General features: G+C 46.3%; 1 protein-coding gene across 3 annotated transcripts in view; it reads right to left on the reverse strand.

The window, feature by feature from the left end:
• USP34 (ubiquitin specific peptidase 34) overlaps positions 1-22,978 on the reverse strand; it is a 242,410-nt gene that overhangs the window by 201,062 nt on the left and 18,370 nt on the right. For all 3 annotated transcript variants that reach the window (XM_090050232.1, XM_090050214.1, XM_090050223.1), the window contains exon 2: positions 5,962-6,049. In XM_090050232.1, the coding sequence (XP_089906358.1) occupies positions 5,962-6,049 (88 nt within the window). The remainder of the gene's footprint in view (positions 1-5,961; positions 6,050-22,978) is intronic.

Raw genomic sequence — 22,978 nt, forward strand, 5'->3', positions numbered from 1 at the left:
TAGGCAAGCAATGTTTGAGAATTACAGCACCCTCTTCCATGGCAAGATCCAGATGTAGGGCAGGGAAGTGTGGCACATGCACAGCAAGCTCTAGTAGGGCTGTGCAAAGCTTTGGTCTCCAATTCAGTTTGGAGGAGATTTGGCCTAATTCAGTGGCCAAATCTCCGAATCGAATTGGGAGTCCCACTAAAAAGTCCAAATCAAATCCAAAGCCTCCGAATCTATTTGGAAAAGATAAAGAGATTCAAATCATCCCTCTCTGAATCAGTGCCAAACCTCCAATTCTGATTTGGCCAAATCGAGTGGGGACAGTGATTCTAATCGCTGAATCGAATCACTGTCCTCTGAATCAGCCAAATCCAAATCAAATACTTCCCTTTTCGCACAGGCCTAAGCTTTAGCTCTGTCAGTCTAACTTCTGCTGGAGCTCCATAAGTGCTGTGAGCTCTAAGCTCACCAGCTAATTGATGCAGGCTCTGGCCAGATCAGGAGTTGGAATCATTGACAACAGTCTCTTTTCCCCTTTTGGTGAATTCAATGGCAGGAGAAAGGCACCCCTCCTGGATCCACACTTCTCCCACCAACAAATAAACTTCAAAAGATACTCTACTAATGTCTTTAAAACTTGGACGTTTTTCTAAAGGATAACCACAAACAATGCAAATGGTTCTTTTACAAGTACTCACTTCTAACCATAGTTCTCCGAGATGGGACTCTGCATAATCAGGGTGACGTTATACATTACAATTAGACCATAATTTTATTTAAAAGATGAGTGTCCACATATTAGTGCTCATTAACAAAAGCTAAGAGCCCTTTAAACATCTTAAAGTTGCACCACTTCGGGTGAGGATCATCTTCAAACCCTACTACCTAGCTTGAGTTATCTTAACTTCTGTCTGTTCCACTAAGATAGAATGATCAGTTTGTAGTCCTCCAGCATCCCAGGAGGCATGACTCCTAGCATGGACAAGCCATTATCTAGAACTCTACGACCCTGGGCTGACACCTGAGGACAGCAGGGCAGCAAACATGTAGGGAGAAGGAGAGAAGAGGGGTGAGGAGGCAGGTGGCAGGGGCGTGATCCAAGTAGCAGGGGAGTGACAGGAGCTCCTGCTTCACTCCTTTTCCCTCCCCAGTTTATACTTCCACTAGATAGTCAGTGAGTGGGTCAGACACACAGCAAACATGGCAACTCCTAGCCATGACCTGGCTTCCTGGCACATCAGAGCTGTGCACTTTAGAGAGGGTATTAACCCTTAAGGTGCAACTTCTCACAGCATGTGCCAACATTAACACCAACTAACATTAATACCAACTAGAGTTAACACATGCTAACTCTAAAGTGTAAGAACACCCTCACACTCATGAATTGAGTACAGCTCTGAGGGTAAAGCTTTTCTTTGCAAGGCCACTGAGGGATCTTTTGCTCACTCCTACTGCTTCCCCTCACTATTCTTGAACTTATAGTTTCATAGTTTCATAGTAGCTAGAGTCGGAAGGGACCTAGGTAGATCATCTAGTCCGACCGATTTTCACCTTCCTCAGAAGCACCTGGTGTTGGCTACAGCTGAGCCTGAAGATTTTGACTGGGATGTTCCAGTGCACCTGCTGGGACTTAAGACCACCAGTGCCTGGCTAGAGGGTCTTGCCCCTCCTCTCAAGTACAGACCAATCAGCATATTTGGGTCAGGAACAAATTTTACTCCATGGTCAGACTAGTACAGACTGTGCACGTTTTTGCCTTCCTCTGTAGCATGGGGTGTGGGGCCCTCTTCCTTGGATCTCTCAAGCATGTTTTTAATAACCCTCATGGCAGCAAGACATTGGCTGCTATTTACCTGTGGTGGGTTAAACTGTCATGCCTTGTGGTTGTGTCAGTGTTGACTGTTTAGTTTTACTAATAGGATGGACAATGGATTTGTACAGAAAGGTCTGGATAGCAATGATCCTGCCTCTGGTGGGGATTTGGACTAAATGACCTCTGGAGGTCTCTTCCAGCCTATGATTCCAGAATGGAGTTATAAAAAGAAGTTTCCACCACTTCCCAGGGTTCATTACCAGTTAGGACTCCAAGGAAAAGGAAAACTGAGCAGGGAGTGTAAAGATGCACAATTTATCCCAACAAATTTTAATGGTTAATATTTAATTTTATCAAATCATGGCTTATTATGTTGCCCAATATTGTTCCACTGTCTCCTTATACTCGAGACTGTTCTTGTGGCCATTTACTTCCTCTTGGCTTACACTTACACAGTTAGCTCCTTTGAGCAGAAACCATCTTTTTATTGTATTTACAGAGTAGGTAATAAGTAGTCCAGTATTCACAGATATTACAGTAATATACATTATCATCATCAGGATTATTTTCTCCTTTAAGTGGCCCAAACATATTCCAATTACTGGGATATATTAGTAAGATGTGGCATCAAGAGGAAGCTAGGAAAACGAGTCCTAATCAAAAAATCATTATAGAATATCTAATACTGTGTCTCATCTTGAAGCCAAGCCTAAGGAATAATGCTCTGTAAAAACACTGATACAATCTTGATTAGAGAACACCTATAAAAGGCTGCCTTAGCCCAAGATGGAAACTTATAACCTGAGGTAAAAGCACAGCATCTAAAAGTATGTCTTGACAAAGTCTGTGAAGATGTCACCTTACCTTTCTAATTCCAGTATGATACAAACAAATAAGAGCATCAAAATAGTAAAATAAGACAGTTTAACAGCCAATGTGTGAAACTGCACATTACTGAGCATGAGACTTTAGAAACAACTATCAGCTTATAGGCTGACTAGTATAAAAACTGTGACAACTTCAGGCAGAAATCACAGGTGAGGACTTAAAACTATTTATCCTCAGAAGACTCAGTACAATGTACTTGCAACTCATCAACTCTCCTGCCTGATGGAAGAGTAACTAGAAGTACTTTCTAAAGACAGATGAAAAAACTTATTCTTAGGAATGTGAACAAATGGAAACAAATGATGTTCCTCTGACCTCTTCTTCATTGTATCTGAGGGTATAAATCAGGAATGGTCAATTATTAGGGCTGCAGACCCACTTAACGAGTTTTGGTGAGCTGTCGAGGGCCAGGGGGGCAAGGGGGAGAAGATGACAATTGATCCTATCCAGCCTGCCGACCATCAACACAAGCCTGAGGAGGGAGGGCTGTACTCCACAGCCAGGGCCAGACAGCATTCAGACTCCTCTGTCCCCATCCCATCCACTCCAGCTTCCTGTTGGCACTGCACAGTTCTGGCACTGAGGCCACTAAAAGCTGGGCCTGCTTGGGACAGGGCACAATGCAGCATGTTGAATAGCCATCCCATCTACCCACCTGCCTGCCACAATGAGCCACTGCCACCACGCCGCACCAGGAAAATTGGGAGCAGTTGCCCCAGGCCAAGCCCCCACCCTGCAGCCAACACAGACTTGCACCCTAGCAGCGTCAGGGCAGTAGCAGCTCATCATGTTGGGTGGACAGGCAGGACACCTAGTCAGTGCTCTGCATTGTGCTCAGTCCCATCTGGACCTGGTTGCTGGCAGCTGTGTTGCCATGACTGCACAGCCACAGTGCCAACAGGAAGCCAGGCTTGTGGGGGGCAGAGGGAGGGGGAGAAGGGAAGGAGCCTGCACACTGCATGGCCTGGCCAGCCCCAGCTGTGACAGAGCAGAGCAGCACAGGACGCAGTCCTCCCTCCTCAGGCTCTCAACAGCAGCCTGTGGGCCAGACAGGATGAACTGGTGGCCTGGATACAGCCCGCAGTATGTATTTTGCCTACACCCGGTATAAATAAATGTCTACTCAAGAAGCAGATCAACTAACTGTGCATGGATGTGTCCCAACATAGCTGATGTGTTTCTGTGGGCAAAACACACCGCCTACTGTCCTGACTCTTGTTCCTGTGGGACAGCAGGAGAAATGTTGCCCACTTACAGAGACGCGACCTAGGGAATCTCCAGTATGCGACTCTAAGTGGGGAAAGCCAGATCCAGTGCAGTCCTGGGGCTTGGATCACCAATCAGCTGATTGGCAGTTTCAGTTCCCAGGCCACACTAGAGTGAGTTCAACCCTCTGGTGTGGACCCGTGGTCAGGACTGACAATAGCTGTTCAATATTCGCAACGCTGGGACCACAGAGGCATATCAACATGCACCCAGGGAATCCTGACACAAAGGCAATGCCTGTTTACACTGTGAATTCCAAAACAAGGATGTGGAGATATCTTTTGTTTGTTTCTCATCTTTCCTTTTTCCTGATCCAGTAGAGATGAAGTGTCAGAGTCAAGTGAATCTGAACAGCCAACTTATTAATGGATCAACTGCTAGATAAGAGGATTCAGAGTTTCCAGATATAGAAAACAACTGACAGCACTAATTCTACTGTCTATGGCTTTCCTAAATTCTGGTTCTCCAGATACCATCACATCCAGAAAGCTGGTGAGTACCTTCTCACAAACACTAAAATAATTATTATTTTCTTCCTATAACCAACCAGCCACACTGACAACACCTAGTCATTCCTGGATTCAGTTTAGAAAGATCTTTCTCATTTTAGAGCATATAGCTTTTCTCTGTTAAGCCTCCCAAACTGTTTTTTCTATTTCTTTCTCCACTGTTTCTACAGCCCTAGTCCCCTTTATACAACCTTAACTGTTGGTGGAAAAATCTTGCCTGCAACTCACCTACCATGGAAAATACTCCGTTTGTTCTCAAATGTCACCTAATTTTTATTAAATCATAGTTTTTCTTTCCTGCCTCAATTGCTTTCCCTACAGTTACACCACTCCTCAACTATATTATTTATCTTTATAAACCATTCTGCAATATGAAAAACTAGTTTGCACTGCAAATAGAGAAATATGAGATTAAGAACTGAAAAGTATTTCAACTGGGGCATGATATTATAAAAAAAATTCAAACAACTTACTCCAAAGGTAATTTTCCCCCTAAAAGCTAACTCCTTTAAATTAATTAGTGAGTAAAAAAGTACCAGTAAAAACAAAGAAGAGCCAACATTAATTTTAAGAAGATACAAGGAATATTAGCAATTTGAATTATAGATTTTATTGCAGATAGCAACAGTGATTTCTTTTTAAAGGATCATTAATGTTGAGTCACTGTATCAGGATACTGTAAGAACAGACTCACATGATACTGAAATTCAAAGCAATTATTCCTGAATGTTTTTCCTAAATAAAGAGGGGGGAAGGGAATGTGCACCAGAATATTTCACATTAAGCAGCAGCATACATGTTTTTTTATTATATGTTGTTACTAGTATTTAATAGGCTCTCCTATAGCTTTTGGAATTCTAGTCAGTGCTTCAAAGATATGTTTTATCCACACATGCATCAGATGACCTGGCACTCAGGTGTTTAAATATAAATGAGTGCCAAAATGTTCTCTATTCTCCATCTGTCATGTGAGTCATCATATTACACTCAAAGTATCTACCATACTTATTTAAATCCAAGACACATTTCCACCCCCCTCTCCTCCCCCAGTTCAACATGGAGAAAAAAGAAAACCATGTGGTGTGGCCTGGGGGGGAGATTGTACTTTAGTAGGGGAGGGACTCCAGCTCTGGCTCCAGGACTGGAGCTAGACCTGGAGCTATTGCTACTGCCTGGCTGGGGCCAGAGCCACCATGTAAGTGCACACTGATGGCAGAGTCAGAGCCACCACACAGGCTAAGTAGTGGTGACAGCAGGAGCAGACGTGCGGGGGGCACTGCTTTCCCCACTGCAGTGGTTAAAAATTTTAAATGACAAATATATATTTCTCCATATACAGAATACAATTATTGGTAGGTTGTCTTAAATTCAAAGTCATCTTGGATTCAGGTAAATTCAATATTTTGTTCACTCTAGTTATTTTATATTTTTTTTTAAACACACAGGTCCTACTAAATATTGGAGTCCCATATCAAGAAAAGACATTTATGAATATACCTTTGTGTCCAGGAGTTGATGTAAGCAAAGATCTTGAGCGCATGTTCCTTTCTGAGCTGCAGCCCATCACCAATTTCAATGTCAGATACTAAAGAAAAACAATATCATTAATGATACAATAAATTTTTAATATTTCTTTTTAATTGCTATATTAAGTATAGTGACCCTATGCTGGAGGCTTCTTAGCATGGAAACATACTTACAAGCTAAATGGAACCTTTTCACAAAGCTAAAATCTAGGAAAACATGTCTGTCTTTTGTAAAAAAAAGTATGAGATGTTTTTTATAAGTAGCAAGGAAGCAGAGAGTGAAAAAGATCTAGGCACCTAATTGTGCGACACTAAAGGCCTTGTTACACCTTAGGCTGTGAGCCACACAAACACTGATCCATGATAGTACTAGGTCAAGTTTGAAGCAGCCACACTTCAGGCCACCAGGAGCCTGAAGGACTAAAAGGTAAAAATCTCCTCCCTCCATCCCATTCCAGGCTCCACCCATTCCCTCCCCCTGCCCCCAGGGCTACCACCCCTGCCCCTCAGGATTCCCTTCTGCCCCACCCCACCCTCACTTACTCATACCTGCCAACACCATCTGTCCCAGGGGAACAGGCAGGGAAGGGTTAACCTGCCTGCCTGATATCTGCCACCATTGCCATGCTGCTGCTCTTTTCCAAACTGAATCCTGTGTAGAGAGCAGCAGCCACCAGGCAGGCACATTAACACTTTCCTGCCTGCTCCCCTGGAGTAGACAGCATGGGCATCCACAAGTAAGGGGGGGGAAGGGAAGTTCCATGCAGTGGACCACATCTGAGTCAGTGGGGGAGTGGCAGGTATGGTGTTTACACTAAGGTGTAGCCTCAAATGGCTAACACTTTTGTGTAACACACCCTTAGTAACAGGGATCAGAGATAAACCTGCCCTGGAGTGGTATAACTTTGAGCCACCTGACAAGTGCTTAAAACCAGTTTCAGGTGTTAATCCAGATGTTAAGTGCTCCAGCCACCACCACCCAAAATTACTGTGTAAAAGACCTTAAGTGTGTAATTAGCTGGTCCCAGCTAAACAACACATACTAAAAAATCCTCATCCTGAAGTGCTTAACTACATATGCTAAGCAAGACTTTTTAAAAATGGCATTTTTAGCAGAAGACTCGTATTTAAGCATTTTTAAAATGACTTGATTTTTAAGAGAACAGAGCACCAATGAGTTCTCTCTCATCAGCTTCATCAGGACCATATTATGTGGTCAGCATTTTGGAAAGTTGAAGAACACATTCATCAACAGAACACTCAAAAATTCAGGAAAAATGCCTGCTTTTAGATAAACATGAATCCTTTATTTTGCCACTTAATTTTGATGTTTCAACTACTTTTCATATTTACTGTATCTATTATTATTTCAGTCCATTACATTCCTTGTTTCTAACCATTACCATTACACTGCTGAAATTCAGGCAATAACTGATCACCCATTTCTCACATTTACTATAGTTAAAATCTGAAAGAACCACACAGTAAATTCACTTTTGGGAAGTATGAAAATAAGATATTTCTCATAGATCATCATTACCATCAGATGCTCTGGACTTATTCTTGAATTTAACAGAATCAAACCAAACTCCGATAGACACTCCTAAATTCTGCACTCCAGCACCGTTGGTCACATCGCTCTCCAATTACCAGACTCCACTAATTTTAAGCCCCCCTCTAGACATCTAAAGCAGTCTTACACTTCTTGTTTTGTAACTGCCATAAAAACAGGTCTTCTCCAAGCCTCCTTCACTAAAGGTCTTGGTTCTCTTTATGGAAATACTGGTCTCTAGTTTCAGACAAGTTTCAAATTGTTTATATATAAACTACTTCGGACTACATGAAAAAGAACTCACTTATTTGGGTTATTCAACTGGCTCCAAAATGTCTGTATAGCCTCCAACATCAGCTTTGCAAAGGCCCAAAAAGATTTCTGTCACTACAGGTTTCCAAAAATTTTAAAAGGTAAAGAAATTCCAATGCCAAGGTAAGGGTAACAAACATATCACTCCAGGGAATATGGTTCAATGAACATTAAAGATTTTCTTTAAAATAAAAATACTACAATGCCAAGATACGGTGCCTAGAAATCCAACATTTAAAAGATAGAATCAATTTACAATTCACATTTCTGTATTACTTTTTTTAAAAAAAATCTATTGTAACACTTGAGATCCCTAAGAAACAACAATAAAAATGAAACACTGCTGTACTTAGTACAGATATTCAGTTCTAGATCTCTGAAAGCACTGTGTGTTTAGTCAGTGTCACTGTTTCACAATGGCCTGTACAGGCTTTACAATATATACAATGTTTTACAAAAGCAATCCCAGTGTGACCCTAACAGCATAAAAATGGCAAGGGGATTCAGACATGAGTTTCACCTGATGCTACTTCTAAGCAAAATGCAAGGCAAAAACCACAACCAACCAATTTCAATGTCATAGTTAATAAAATAGGAAATTAATTAAATGGACTGTTGAGAACTCTACCTCTGTCCCATTGAGTAATCCTCTAGATTCTAGGTAACCAGAAACTAGTGCTATGATCCTCAGACACCAGTCTTTATTATTAGTGATCCATTTCAATAAAATAAGGCATAACAAAAATGTAAGAAATTAGACACTGCTACATCAAAAGCAGAGGTGTGAGAGACAAGCCAACAAAGCCCCATCATTCAGCCTGCAAGGCCAGGAATTTGGGGGCAGGATCCACCAATGAAATCAAAGATACAGAACTCCCCTGGGGATATGTTTTGTCAGTGGCAGACAAAACAGCAGGGCAGGGGTATTATTAACCCCTATGGCCCCACCTCAGTTGCCAAAGGTGGAGGTGGATCTGGTCCCCATGGAATCCCTTGCATTTGATACCCTTGATCTAAATGAATCTAAAGCAATGATTCTCAGCTCCCTGCAAGTCTATGGAGGGGAAGAGGCATGAGGGGAGTGCAGTTCAAAACCCCTCATGTGAGGGAGGGAGGGAGGGAGGCAGGGGCAGTGGCTGGGGGCATGGGACCCAGGGCAGGGAGTGGGATGGAGACACAAGCAGCTCATTCAGAGAGCATAGGGAGGGATGACTCCCCACCACTGCACACACACACCCCTAGCAAGGCACAGGGGCCATGTGTCCCCCCAGATTTATGCACAGGGCAGATGCAGACTGCTCACTGTGGACTCAGGCCTCTCTCCTCTGCTGCCTTTCCCTTGGAGCCCTGTGCCAATGATGCACCCTCCCTGCCCAACACTAGGGGCAGTGACTTGTGCCTCCTGCTGCCAGGCAGGTGGGGGACACATGGCTGGTGCAGGGTTCCCGAGGTAAAGGCAACAGAATGGAGAGAGTCCTGAGCCCACAGTGAGCAGCCCACATCTGCCGCACGCTAAAATCTGAGGGGGGGCACATGTCCCCCATGCCTCCCCTGCACGGTCCACACAGCAGCAGGGAGCCACCTTCCCTCACATAACCCCTGAATGAACTGCCCACGGACCCATCCACCCTGACCCCAGGTCCCATGCACTGCCCTAGCTGGGCAGTGCCCCTAGCCCCAGCCCCACTCCCTCCCTCATCATGGGAGCTTTTCCTGACCACGTGCATGCGGCCTCCCCTGTGTCTCATTCCTAAGAGCCCCAAGCAGGACCCCATGCAAGCTAAAATGCTGCCCGACTGCAAGGGGAAACCCAGGGGAACCCAGGCATTCGAGGGCCCTGGCCCCATGGGCAAGAAGGAACCCAGGCATCCAGGAGGCCCAGCCAGAAGGCATAATTATATTTATCAGAGAACATCAGTAGCTACAACAGCCCAAAAAAGCCAGTAATGTAAATTTCCCTTTTATCAGTGCTGATCCACTAGGCAACCAATATATCAGTGCACCTAGTTAAAACCATATCTCCTGAAAGATTTTGTGTGTGGCCCTTGACCGCTCACCATTACTTGTTATGGGGCCCCTCCCACCAAAATAACTGCCCTGCTCTGGTCTAGTGTCTCGTAGCAAGATAATCAAGAAACAAATACTATTAATAAAAGTAAAGTATGGAGCCAAAAATACTAGCATATCGAATGAGCCCTTGGAAAAGAAATATTCTGGATTTGTACATTCTCATCTCTTCAGGTCTGCAGAGCACTGGCCTGTTGAACAAAAATATTTTTTTCCAGGTACATGCAATAGTTTGCTTTAAGTTGTTGCTAAATCAGAGGTAGGCCAGAACCAGCTCACAAAGTACTTGGATCCATGTCAGGCCACAGCCTTGACCTGACCAACACAGCCACTCATCCTCAGCTGCCACCCTACACTCAGGCTGGTTAAGGCTGTTCTGAAGCCTGCAGCAGAGTCTAGCCCTCCACCCTCTGACTGGCACCAAAATGACCAGCTGGGATAGCTGACCCTCCAGTTCTCCCATATAAACCTCTGACCTAGAACAGGGAATATCCAGGCAACCGGGCTCAACCTCACACCAGACTGCTTCTGTTCCCTCTGGCTTGTGCTTCAACTCTGCTGTCTGCTTGAGCTCCTGGCTTCTCAACCCACCTTGCTCTCCCAACACTGTTCCCTATTGATCTCTCAGGTTCTTGACTTGGCTTGTTCCTAGAGTCCACTCTTAGGCCAACCTCCTGGGGTCTTGACCCAGCCTGTACCTGGATTCTGCTCATACCTCCTGAACTCTGTCAACAACTCAATCCCCGAGTAACCCCAGACCTGGATTCCCACAACCCAGCATGACTATCTGGTCCATGAGATTAGCGGCAAGCAGCTCATCCAGGCACATTTCCTGAACCTCTTGCCCATACCAAGCCACTGATTCTACCCATGGCCTCTGCCCTACCTCCCCGCACCCCAATCTCCTAAGGCAGGGGTGTTAAAAATCTGGCCCACAGAACCATATCATCTAGCTCCCAGCACTGGACCTGGGTCTTTAATTGACCCACATGCCACACCGAACTGGCCCTGCACAGAGGGTCCAGAACATGTACTACACCAAGCATCTGACTGGGGCCAGCCCAGGACCTTCCCTCACCTACTTGCCAAATCCAACACCTAAGCTCCAGCTTCAGCTGGTTCAGGGGCATATGGCACCCCCTCTGGGTGACTACTCCAGCTGGTCTGGGGAGGGTGCCACATGCAGCACACACGTAGTCCTGAACTAGCCAGAGCAGGCACTGGATCCAGCACTGTGGTGGAAGGTATCTGTAGGTCCTCCTCATGCTTGATCCAGCACCTGCTTTGGCTGCACACAGAACCCATCCCAGACCAGCTGGAATGGGTGCCACATGTGGCTCGCATCCCAAGCCTGCCAGAGGTTGCCACATGCAGCTCAATCCTGGACCACACTGGATCCCATATGTGCAGGGAGGGTGGCATCTGTGGTCTCAATCTCACCTGTGGGGCTAGCTCCACACTGCTCATCCAGCCCATGGACTAGTCCCTGCATCACTTACTTGGTCCACAGGGCCAGATTAGCTTGACATCTATGTCCTACAGCACATGCCACTCACCATTGCCACTGAATGTGGCCCTCCCCACTGCATTTGGGGATGGAGACTGGGCCTGTGTGGTAGAGGCACACAGGAGGTGGCAGCAAGTGGCCTGGATATTATGGAAGAGCATGTCAATCCACCACTCTAAAATGTTGTCAACCTGTTTATTTCAGCTTTTATAAGTCTACTTGACACCAAATATAAGAGTGGCTCAGAGTAAATACTTGTTTCATAGTTAGTAGGGTCGGAAGGGACCCAAGCAGATCATCAAGTTCGACCCCCTGCCATGGCAGGAAAGAGTATGGCGGGGAGGGTCAAACAACCCAAGCAAGGTTTATCTAGCCTTATCTTAAAGACACCCAGTGTGGAGCCAGCACCACTTCTCCTGGAAGTTCATTCCAGATCCTAGCCACCCTGACAGTGAAGTTGCGCCTTCTGATATCTAGCCTAAATCTACCCTCTGCCAGCTTGTGACCACTATTCCTGGTCACTCCTGGCAGTGCTTGGGGAAACAGGGACTTCCCCAGTGCCTGCTGATCCCCCCTGACTAGTTTGTAACAGGCCACTAGATCCCCCATCAGCCTTCTCTTGTGGAGGCTGAACAGGTTCAGGTCCCGTAGCCTCTCCTCGTAGGGTCTGCCGCGCTGACCCTTGATCATGCATGTGCCCTCCTCTAGACCCTCTCCATGTTGTCCACATTCCTCCTGCACTGCGGCGCCCAGAACTGGACACAGTACTCCAGCTGCGGCCTGATCAGTGTTGCATAGAGGGGGAGGATCACCTCCTTGGACCTGCTTAAGATGCATCTGTGGATGCATGACAAGGTGCAGCTGGCCTTCCTGACTGCATCCCTACACTGCCAGCCCATGTTCATCTTGGAGTCAATGATGACTCCAAGATCCTTCTCTGCCTATGCCCTGATGAGAAGGGAGTTCCCAGCCTGTAGGTATGCTGCTGGTTCTTCCTCCCCAGGTGCATCACCTTGCACTTGTCAGTGTTGAATCCCATCCTATTCTCATCTGCCCACCCTTGTAACCTGTCTAGGTCTGATTGCAGCCTATTCCTCCCTTCTAGCATGCCCACATCCCCCCACATCTTAGTGTCTTCAGCAAATTTGAACAGGGTGCTTTTTATACCCTTGTCCAAGTCACTGATGAAGATATTGAACAGTGTGGGCCCGAGGACCGAGCCCTGGGGGACCCCACTGCCCACATCCCTCCAGGTCGAAAATGACCCGTCCACCACCACTCTCTGGGTGCAGCCCTCCAGCCAGTTGGCGACCCATTTGACTGTGTAGGTGTTGATACCACAGTCCTCCAGTTCTTTCATGAGAACGGAGTGACAGACAGTGTCGAAGGCCTTCCGAAAGTCCAGAAAGACTACGTCCACTGCTACCCCTGCATCTAAGGATTTGGAGACCTGGTCATAGAAGGCCACCAGGTTGGTCTGACAGGACCTGCCTCTAATGAACCTATGTTGGTTGCCTCTAAGCATAAGCTCCCCCACTGGCCCCTCGTGGACATGTGCCAGAATAATTCTCTCAAAAAGCTTACCCAGGATTGAGGTAAGACTAACTGGCCTATAGTTCCCCAGGTCCTCCTTCCTCCCTTTTTTGAAGATGGGAACCACACTGGCCATCTTCCAGTCCTCTGGCACCACACCAGAGCACCACGAGTGCTTGTAAAGCCGTTCTAGGCATCCCGCAATGACCTCAGCCAATTCCCTCAGTACTCTGGGGTGGAGATCATCCGGACCAGCCGATCTGAATACATTCAGTCCCTCCAGAAGTTCCCTGACTAGATCTTCACTGACCCTTGGCCTAGGTGTGCCCTCCCCTGAGGCCCGGGGGGGGGGGGGGGGGGGGGCTGAACTGGTCCCTGCTCAGGAAAATGGAGGCAAAGAAGTTATTAAACCGGTTAGCTTTGTCGTCTGGTGTGACGACCAAATTTCCTAACGTGTCTTGCAGGGGCCCCACGTTACCCGGTACCTTCTTTTTGCTCCCTATGTATTTAAAAACAGACTTCTTATTGTCCTTGATCTGGGTTGCTAGTCCCAGTTCCATCTCCACCTTGGCCTTCCTGACTGCCCCCCTGCATCCCCGAGCAACCACAGTATTTCATAGATTTCACAGACATCAGGGCTGGAAGGGACCTTGGGAGATCGAGTCCAGCCCCCTGCCCAAAGGGCAGGAAGTCAGCTGGGGTCATAGGATCCCAGCAAGATAAGCACCCAATTTACTCTTGAAGGTGTTCAATACAGGTGCTTGAACCACCTCTGCTGGCAGACTGTTCCAGACCTTGGGGGCTTGGACAGTAAAGAAATTCTTTCTTATGTCCAGACTGAAACGGTCTTGCAGGAGTTTGTGACCGTTCGACCTAGTCATCCCTTGGGGCGCTCTGGTGAACAAACATTCCCCCAGATCCTGGTAGTCACCCTTGATAAACTTATATGTGGCCATCAGATCACCCCTGAGCCTACACTTTTCCAGGCTAAAGAGTCCCATGTCTCTCAGCCTGTCATCGTAAGATCTGTTTTCCTGACCTCTGATCACGCGCGTGGCTCTCCTCTGGACTCTCTCAAGCTTCTCCACATCCTTTTTGAATTATGGAGCCCAAAACTGCACACAGTACTCCAGCTGCGGCCTCACCAAGGCCAAGTACAAGGGGAGAATGACATCCCGGGATTTGCTCGAGACGCATCTATGGATGCAAGCCAGCGTTTTGGTCGCTTTATTAGCCGCATCGCATTGCAGGCTCATGTTCATCTTGTGGTCAATGATGACCCCCAAGTATAATTCTCCCTGGTGATGGCCCCTCCCTTCCATTGGGTGTACACCTCCCTTTTAGCTAGAAGACATTCCCAGATGCTTTTGGTGAGCCATGGGGGCTTTTGCGCCCTCCTGCTCCCTTTGATCCATGTTGGGATTACCTCCCTTTGGGCTTGGAGGATCGTCTCCTTAAGGAGCGACCACTCTTCTTGGACACCTGGCTCCCCTCCCCTCTGGGACCTCAGTGCTTCCCTGACTATTCTCCTCAGCTCATTGACGTTTGCCCTCCTGAAATCTAGGGCTGCTGCCTTGCTGCAGGCCTTTGCCACCTTGCGCTGGATGGTGAATTCCAGCAGGCGATGATCGCTGTTGCCCAGGGGGTCCAGCACCTGCAGCCCCCTCACCAGGTCGTCACCCGTGGCCAGCACCAGGTCCAACAAGGCGTCTCCCCTGGTGGGGCTGTGCACCTCCTGGGTTAGATGGAGGTCCTACATTTTGGGTAGGAAACTACGTGAGCAGTCAGACCTGGCTGACTGCTCTTCCCAGCAGATGTCTGGAAAGTTCAGGTCACCCATGATGACCATGTCCCTTGACCTAACTACCCCCGTGAGCCGACATAATAATTCCTGGTCTAGCTCTTCTCTTTGGTTGGGTGCCCTGTAGCAGACCCCCACCGTTAAGTCTCTTTCCCCTCGACTGCGTTGTATTCTAACCCAGAGCACTTCAGTGTGCCCCTCCTCTGACTCTGTGCTACTTGATGAGGATGTGTATTCCTCCTTAATGTAGAGTGCCCACACCCCCACCTTTCCTCCCTGTCCTGTCCCTCCTGTACCGCCTGTAGCCCTTAATATTCATTGCCCAGGCATGCATTGGGTCCCACCACGTTTCAGTGAGCCCCACTGTGTCTGGGTTGGTGTCAGCTAGCAGGAGGGTAAGTTCCTCCTGCTTGTTTCCCATACTACGAGCGTTTGTGTAGAGGCATTTGAGGTCTCCTGGGGATGTGTGCACTGGCCCCCTAATCTCAGCACTGTATGCACTAGGAGTTCTTCTATGTTACTTTATTTAAATGAAGTTTGTCCATATATCTTAGTCAGATAAACTATCTGGTCTGATTTTCTATGAATAAATGAACAATGGGTTGTAGTACTGGCAATCACCACTAAAGCAGTGATTTAATCTACATTATTTCACCCATAATGGACAATGCATAAAACTGCCAACCTGGATCAAGCTAGTCATCTGTCTAGTCCATTATCCTGAATTTCGATGGAAGAAGACCTAGAAATCAATGGGGATGCCTAACTGTCAGCACCCTTTTCAGCAAGCTATCTCCAAAAACTCCTACTTTGTGGGATCTGTAGACTTTAGAGAACACATGATTAGTGAAATAGGTGGTTCTGGGTGGAACAGTAGAAGAGTATGTACTACCAGACAACACTATAAATATAATAGAGTAGCCAACTGCCTATCAAGAATGATGGGGCGGAGGAGTGGGCGGGGATGGAGCACCAGCACCCACCACCCTGAGCTTCCACTTCTCTGCCTCCATCTGTGTGCACACCTCCCCCCCCGCCGCCTCCCAGGTTACGAAGAAGTGTGAGGGAAGCTTGCACGCAGTGGCCACCCAGCATCCTATGCTGCTGCCACTGTGCATCCAGCCATGTGTAACCCTCTTCGCCTCCGGCTCCGCTCCCTCCCGGCTATTCTCAGAGCATGACAGCAACAGCAGGGCACTGCCACTGTGCCTCCCCTCCCACCTGCCACCTCCTCCTCCCTGCCAGCTTTTATTGGGGCCTGGAAGTGGCAAGGTTGGAGGCGGGGGAGGGGCCGCAAGGTTAGCACCACTGGCCTTTCCCCCCTGCTCTGTCCCCTCTGTCCCTGCCATCATGGCAGTGCTTTGCCATCCCGGTCTGTCCCCATGAGTGATCCGGGGCGGGGGGATAAAGTGCTACCAACCTGGGCCCCGCGGTGCTGCTGCTCCGCTTCCAGCCCCATGTGCCCCCCCTCTCCCCCTGCCCCCCGGTCAAGTCCCAGAGCAGGGGGGCAAGGCCAGCACTGTACCACCAGCACCTCCAAGGAAAAGGACTGGGGGCCAGCACTGCTGGCCTCGCCCCCCGCCCCCTCAGTCTCCGCTATCATGGCGGCACTTCTGTCTGTGCAGGGCACTCTGATTGATTGTATCAGTAAGTATTATGATTGGCTGCCAAGACAACTAATCCGACTGCAAATAAAGCATTATGGATACACAGACGGACAAAGTAAGGCTTTTATAATATATAACAGATAGTCAGGAAAATAAAAAGCTGTGCAGACCATTACCTAATAACTTATTCAGTGCTTTTCTGTTTGATTCTCCCTTGTTCTACTTTCAGATGGATCTAGAAAAAACTTAACTGGAAGAAAAACAGATGCCAAGCAGGAAAGAGAAGGAAAAGGGAGGAAAAAAGAATGGGGAAACTGAATGACAATGACTCTTGACAGAATGGGATCTATCCCAATAACTGTGTGTCTGTGCATGGCACGAGCTGCCATTTTGGGATCACAGAAAAAATCCCAATCACTAGGCTTCCCTTATACCACTAAGCTAAAAGCTGGGTGCCTACAACTCGGGACTGTTCCAGGGCCAACCGTGAGCTGTCCTGGGGCTGGGACTGAGTCAGCTGACTACTGGCCTTAGCCCTGAATGGGTTCGAAACCTCGGGCTGTCCAGGGCCAGGGCTGACAATCAGCTGATTGTTGGCCCAGTCCTGGACACCTCCAGAGTTTGAGAAAAAGGCATGTTTTTAGATCTCCCACCTCCTTCCACACTAAAAAAACCTTGCAACCCTCTCCATCAGGAGCACATTGTCAACATCAGGATGAGAGCAGGCTACATGTTCAGTTTACAGCACCATACAGAAAAGCCACAAAAATATTCCACATATTTTGTAAAATATCCTTCTGTCTAGTTTGCAACTTTATGGCACCATAAATCAGCTGAACTATTAATGTGACTCTTCATGGTACTATTTTACAGAGTAATTGAACCATAAACATAATGTGCCAGGGGCCAGTGACAGTGGGGCCAAAGAAGCTGTGAATGAGAGAAGTTGAAGAGGACAACTGGCCACACATTAAAATTATCGCAGGATACTTACATGCCACAAAGAAGTTGTTGTTTCAACAAGCAACTTCTTTAGGGCTAATCTGCTGTTTTTATCCAGGGATAAACTGATTTAACATCTGACAAGTTACAATTTGTCATGCAATACTGGCATAACACATGACAAATGTAGAGGCCTCAGAGACAGCAGGATTCAGATGCTGTTTAGGGGCAGAGCGTTGCGTCCTCTCTCTGTAGGTGGTCAGTAGTAAGTCTGCTAAAGAAGTGATCAGGTATTACAGCCACCTCCACAGCACTGTCCCAGTGTTGCCTCTGTCGACTGGCTAAACTGGTAATGGCTCATGACAAATTACTGTCTTTCAGGAGTTCTATACCAATGCTTGAAGTCTCTACTTGCCCCCCTTTGGGGAGCCAATTGAGAGAATTCAGTTGAGACAAAACTGTGGCCAAAGAGTGCAAAGACTGGCTCCAGAAGCAGGATCTAGAGGCAAGCCTATCCAGTCTTCTACCTAACATCTGACTGAGAATGTTTTATATATCTACAATCTGCTGACTGCCGCTGACTCATTACAACATCCAAATTAAATGAAGAGGAAAAGTGATTGGTAGAATTACTTCTGGTGTCAGACACTACTTAATGACCTAACCAGTTGAACAACCCAAATGTAATTAAACGATTATTGCTAATTGTTTGATTTCACTTCTGTTCTTGAAGCATAGAAATTCTAAACATTTTCAAGGTGTTCTATAAAGTTTAATGGACATTAATAATAAGCCACTATTAGCTACAGAAGCTTGGACAAGAAAGAATAAGTCTCAAAACCTTTGAAGCATTTAGAGAGAAGTTTTAAACTACCGTGCAAGTGAAAAACTGAATGTAACCTTCAAAATTACCTTAAAAATGACAGCCAGACACCTCCACAATGTGAATGGTTAATCTACTACTTGCTTTATTTATTTATTTATTTTTTTAAGGCCCTGTCCCTCAAGTTGTGATATGAAAAGATCTATGGAAGCAATTTAAGAAGCTGACTAAATACACAACAGAAATGATGAAGTAAGACTATATACAACACATTACTTACTGTATGTTGTGGTATTCAGTAAAACTGAAAGAGGAAAAAAACATATTCTCTTTCTAGACTTAAATGTTCTCCAACTAAACTGAAGTATAAAAATGCAGTTATGATACCCAAATCACCATAACTCTTCTCTGTAGTGACACAATGAAAAAAAACATGATAAAAATATTTCTGTATTTGTGGTCCCAAATTGAACTCATTTACGGAACAGATCAGGTTGCCATCACTCTGTCTTCTTCATGTCACTATACAATAGTAAGAAGGGGTTTTAACTATAACTTCCTATACTGTAACTTGGGCCTGGTTTAAATTCACAATTTCACATTTTTCATGACTTTCATGAAAAATGCAATTTACAATTAAATGCCATGATATGGCTGCTTGCTGGGAAGTGCTCCAGCAAATTGCCACATCATGGCATTTCACTGCAGCGAGACAGCTGCTGTGAGTGTTAGGCTGGGGAAGGGGGGAGGACTGGGACAGGGAGGGAAGCCGACTTAAAAGACAGGAGCAGTGTGGCTGGCCAGCTGGGGGCACAGCGGCTGCCAGAGAGCATAGCAAAGGTCTTGTGGGTACATCTTGCCTGACCAATCTCATCTCCTTCTATGACCATGTGACATATCACCTGGATAAGGCAGAAGAGATTGACATCATATATCTTGACTTTTTTTTTAAAAAAAGTCTTTGATCTGGTGTCCCATAATCTCCTCATGGAAAAATTGGCCAACTGCAGCCTTAGCTACATCACAGTCCAATAGGTGGGGAACTGGCTCTGAGGTCAGACCCAGAGAGTTGTAATTGACGGAAGTAAATCATCCTGGTGCAAGTGGGGTCCCCCAAGGCATCCTTGGGCTATACTCTTTAACGTCTTTATTAACGATGGAGACATTGGTGTCAGAAGCGTACTGGTCAAGTTGCCGATGACACCAATATTCGGCGTAAAGTATCCACACCTGAGGATAGGCTGGTGATCCAGGCTGACCTTGACAGGCTCAGAAAATGGGCGGATAAAAACCTGATGCCATTCAACACCGAAAAATGCAAGGTGCTCCATCTGGGGGGAAAAAAAGACCTGCAGCATGCTTATAGGCTCAGCAGTGCTACGCTTGCTACCACCATGGCTGAAAGGGACTTGGGGGTCATGATTGACCACAAGATGAATACAAGCTATTAGCTGCGACATCACACTGGTGAAATAAGCAAAACTCTGGCTTACATCCATAGATGCTTCTCAAGCAAATCCCAAGATGTCATCCTCCCACTGTACTCTGCCTCGGCCATGCCCAGGTGGAGTACTGCGTCCAATTCTAAGCTCCACAATTTAAAAAGGATGTGGAAAAGCTTGAGGGACTCCATAGTAGAGCCACACACATGATCAGAGGGCAAGAGAACATACCCCATGATGGGAGGCTGAGAGCCATGGGACTCTTCAGCCTGGAAAAGCACAGACTCAGGGGGGAACTGGTAGTTGCCTATAAGTATGTAAGAGGTATACATCAGGATCTGCAGAAACAGCTGTTCACCAGAGCGCCCCAAGGGATGACAAGGTCAAAACAGTGACAAATTCCTCCAAGACCATTTCAGGCTGGACATAAGGAAAAACTTCTTTACTGTCAAGCCCCCAAGGGCTGGAATAGATTGGCTCCAGAGGTGGTGCAAGCACCTACTCTGAACTCTCTTAAGAAACATTTGGATATCTATCTTGCTGGGATCCTTTGACCCTAGCTGACTTCCTGCTCTTGGGCTGGACTCGCTCTTCTGAGGTCCCTTCCAGCCCTAATGTCTATGAAATCTATGGAAAAAAATAGCATCCCCCTTCTCTCACCAACCTCCATAAGGTAAAGGCAGTGGCAAGAGCTGCCTCCCCAAACCCTTCTTTGTGTAACCAGCCCAGCCTACCCTGCCTGGCCCTGCACTTTGCTCAGTATGGGGGAGGGGAAGAAATCTGCTGCCTGCCTGGCCCCTCCGCAGGGCAGCACGAAGAGGCCAGAGCCCCTGAGGCAGCAGTGGGAAGGGTCAGGCTCATCTACCATCCAGCCCCTCCACAGCCTATGGGCAGGGAGTAGCACAAGGGGGCTAGAGCCACTGAGGCAGTGGCAGCTAAAAGTGGTGGCAGCAGCAGCCAGTCAGAAGCCAACAGCTCACTGCCCACCCAGCCCCTCTGAAGCCCGGAAGCAGCAGCCACTGGGAAGGGGCTGGCCTCCTGCCTACCTGGCCCAGCCAAGACCAGGAAAGCAAAGTTACCTCCAGGTTGGGATGGCCAGGCCCTCCCTGACACCTCCCTGTGTCCCATCCCCAGGGGGCAGCAGAGGGGGCTCCCCACCCTCCCCACCCTGTACTGGTGTGGGGAGGTGAGAAGCAAGCCCCAGCTACTGCTGCTGTGGGAGTGAGAGGGAGTGGTTCTCAGCCAATGGGGGGAGAGAGGAGAAGGCATGATCTGGGCATGCAAATGGCTACCCCCACCACAGTCAGGCCACAATATCAAGAGAGCTAGACCCATAATTTAAACCAGGCCCCTGCTATAACATATTTGAATATCTTAATTTTAGCTTTTAGTTTGCATTCCCTGAATTTATAACTGTTAGATATTGGAACACCTGCAATACGTCTACCCTGAAGTAGGAGCATGTAGTCAAACTTTACTCCAAATTATAACATTATTATTCCCCCTGAGCTTCCTTTTGGACTTAAAAAACTCTCTTGCATGACTTGTAAACATGAAAGCCAAAGGGAACGTTACCATGCAGTATAACGATTTAAAGATGTAAGTATAAAACATTTTGAGGTTTTTTTGGGGGGGGATAGGGGGTTTGGGGAGGGAGGGGTTAACTTATGGAAATATTCAATGGTACATTTTAACTGTTCTGTCAGTCTCAAGTAGCATAAAGTAGCAAACATATTTGCCAGATAAACTGCATTTACCACTACTCTGCTACATCAGAGCACTGCAAATCTTTTAAATTACATAATCCCAGTTTCTCCCTCCATCCTGTCCCTCAACTTCCCCTAACTCTTGCATCTATCTTCTTTTCCCTGCACAGACCATCCAAATACCTCCTCTTCCTTAGACCCTACATATACACCCCCATATGCCCCATATGTTGAGAAGAACTGATGGAACATACTTTTCAAAATAAATATTTAGTATTAATATGTTTTTACCATTAATTTTCTTAAGTGGAAGCTTGCATCAGCAGAGGTCAACAGTTTTAGTTCTTCAAAAAAACTTAAGACTTGCCCTCTTGAAATTAAAGTCATCTCCCCCAAGCTATCGGTGCAACTATCTGAAGTGGTGCAGGCACTAAGGTGCATGTCTAGCAACCTAGAGGTTGCACGTTCAAGGCTATAGCAGAAGTGTTCACAATATAGTGGGCCCTACAAATTATGCTAAATTCCTTGTCACAAGGACATGAAAAAGAAAGAAGGTAGAATTATGGCTATAGCTACTGTCTGTTAAAAGACTACCATTATTTTATGTTTGACCAGTAGCCATTTTTCTTAAAGAAAGGCTGTAAACTTTATCCTATCAAGAAAAATGGACAATTTGCTTGATCTCTACAAGGAGTTATTTTATAGTACGCTATTGTCAATTGGCTCCTGTTAAAGAAACTTCCAGCAAAGAAAATAGTGAAAAACAAGCCTATTAAAATTCCCCAAATCATCAAGTGTAGAAGATATTAGTAAATGTTAATCGTTTGGCATGTCTGCATTACTCCATTATTAATAATATATAGATAAAAGCCTCCACACATCTCCATTCCAAAGGTCAAAGTCAATCAAAGGGTATACTTGACCTGAAAAGGATATGGGTGCCTGCTGAGGTACAAAAGGAACCGTAGCAGAACAGAAGAAGTAGAGCCAAAAACTAATGGAAGAAAGTGAAGACTGGAAGGTATGATACGATACAATTATGACAACATTAAAGAAGGGAATCTGGAAGGGATGCACATAGAATACACAAATATATATTCGTAAGTAGACATTTTGCTTAGTTTGTGAATATAGGAATTTGGTACGACGCTGGTGCTTTATTTGTGATGTGTAGTCCTGTAAAGAATTTTGCGCTTTAAGAATTTTGTGCTAATAATAAAATATAGAAGGCCAAAAACTTCTCATATAAATGTCCGTTTCGGACTGGCATCTACTAGCCCCTACCTGGGTGGTCCCTATCCTGATGGAACAGCATTACCCCACAAATTTGAGGCTTTTCCTGGACTCAAAAAAGTATAGGTCCAAGTATAACTTCAGTCCATATGGGGGTACTGCTGGCACCTTTTCCCAGCAAATTGAAGACAAATCCCTATTCCCAACTAGGTCCACATCCAGAGCCAGAGCTACACTCAGTTCCTTAGCAGATGCTTCTAGGTCTTTACTTGATTCCCAAAGTAGTTGGGAACTAAGGCAGTTCTCTAGGTTTGGCAGATACCTCCCTCTGCTCTCAGCTCCAGTGCTTGCATCCCAGACACGCCCTCAGACTTCATCGAGTAAATCACCTGATCCATACTAACGACCACCCAATAGCAGCACACCCATTTCCTTGGGCTTGCTGGTAGAATATACTAATTGT

The sequence above is a fragment of the Crocodylus siamensis genome, chromosome 1 (genome assembly GCF_052110815.1).
Source record: "Crocodylus siamensis isolate JL-2025a chromosome 1, ASM5211081v1, whole genome shotgun sequence".
NCBI lineage: Eukaryota > Metazoa > Chordata > Crocodylia > Crocodylidae > Crocodylus > Crocodylus siamensis.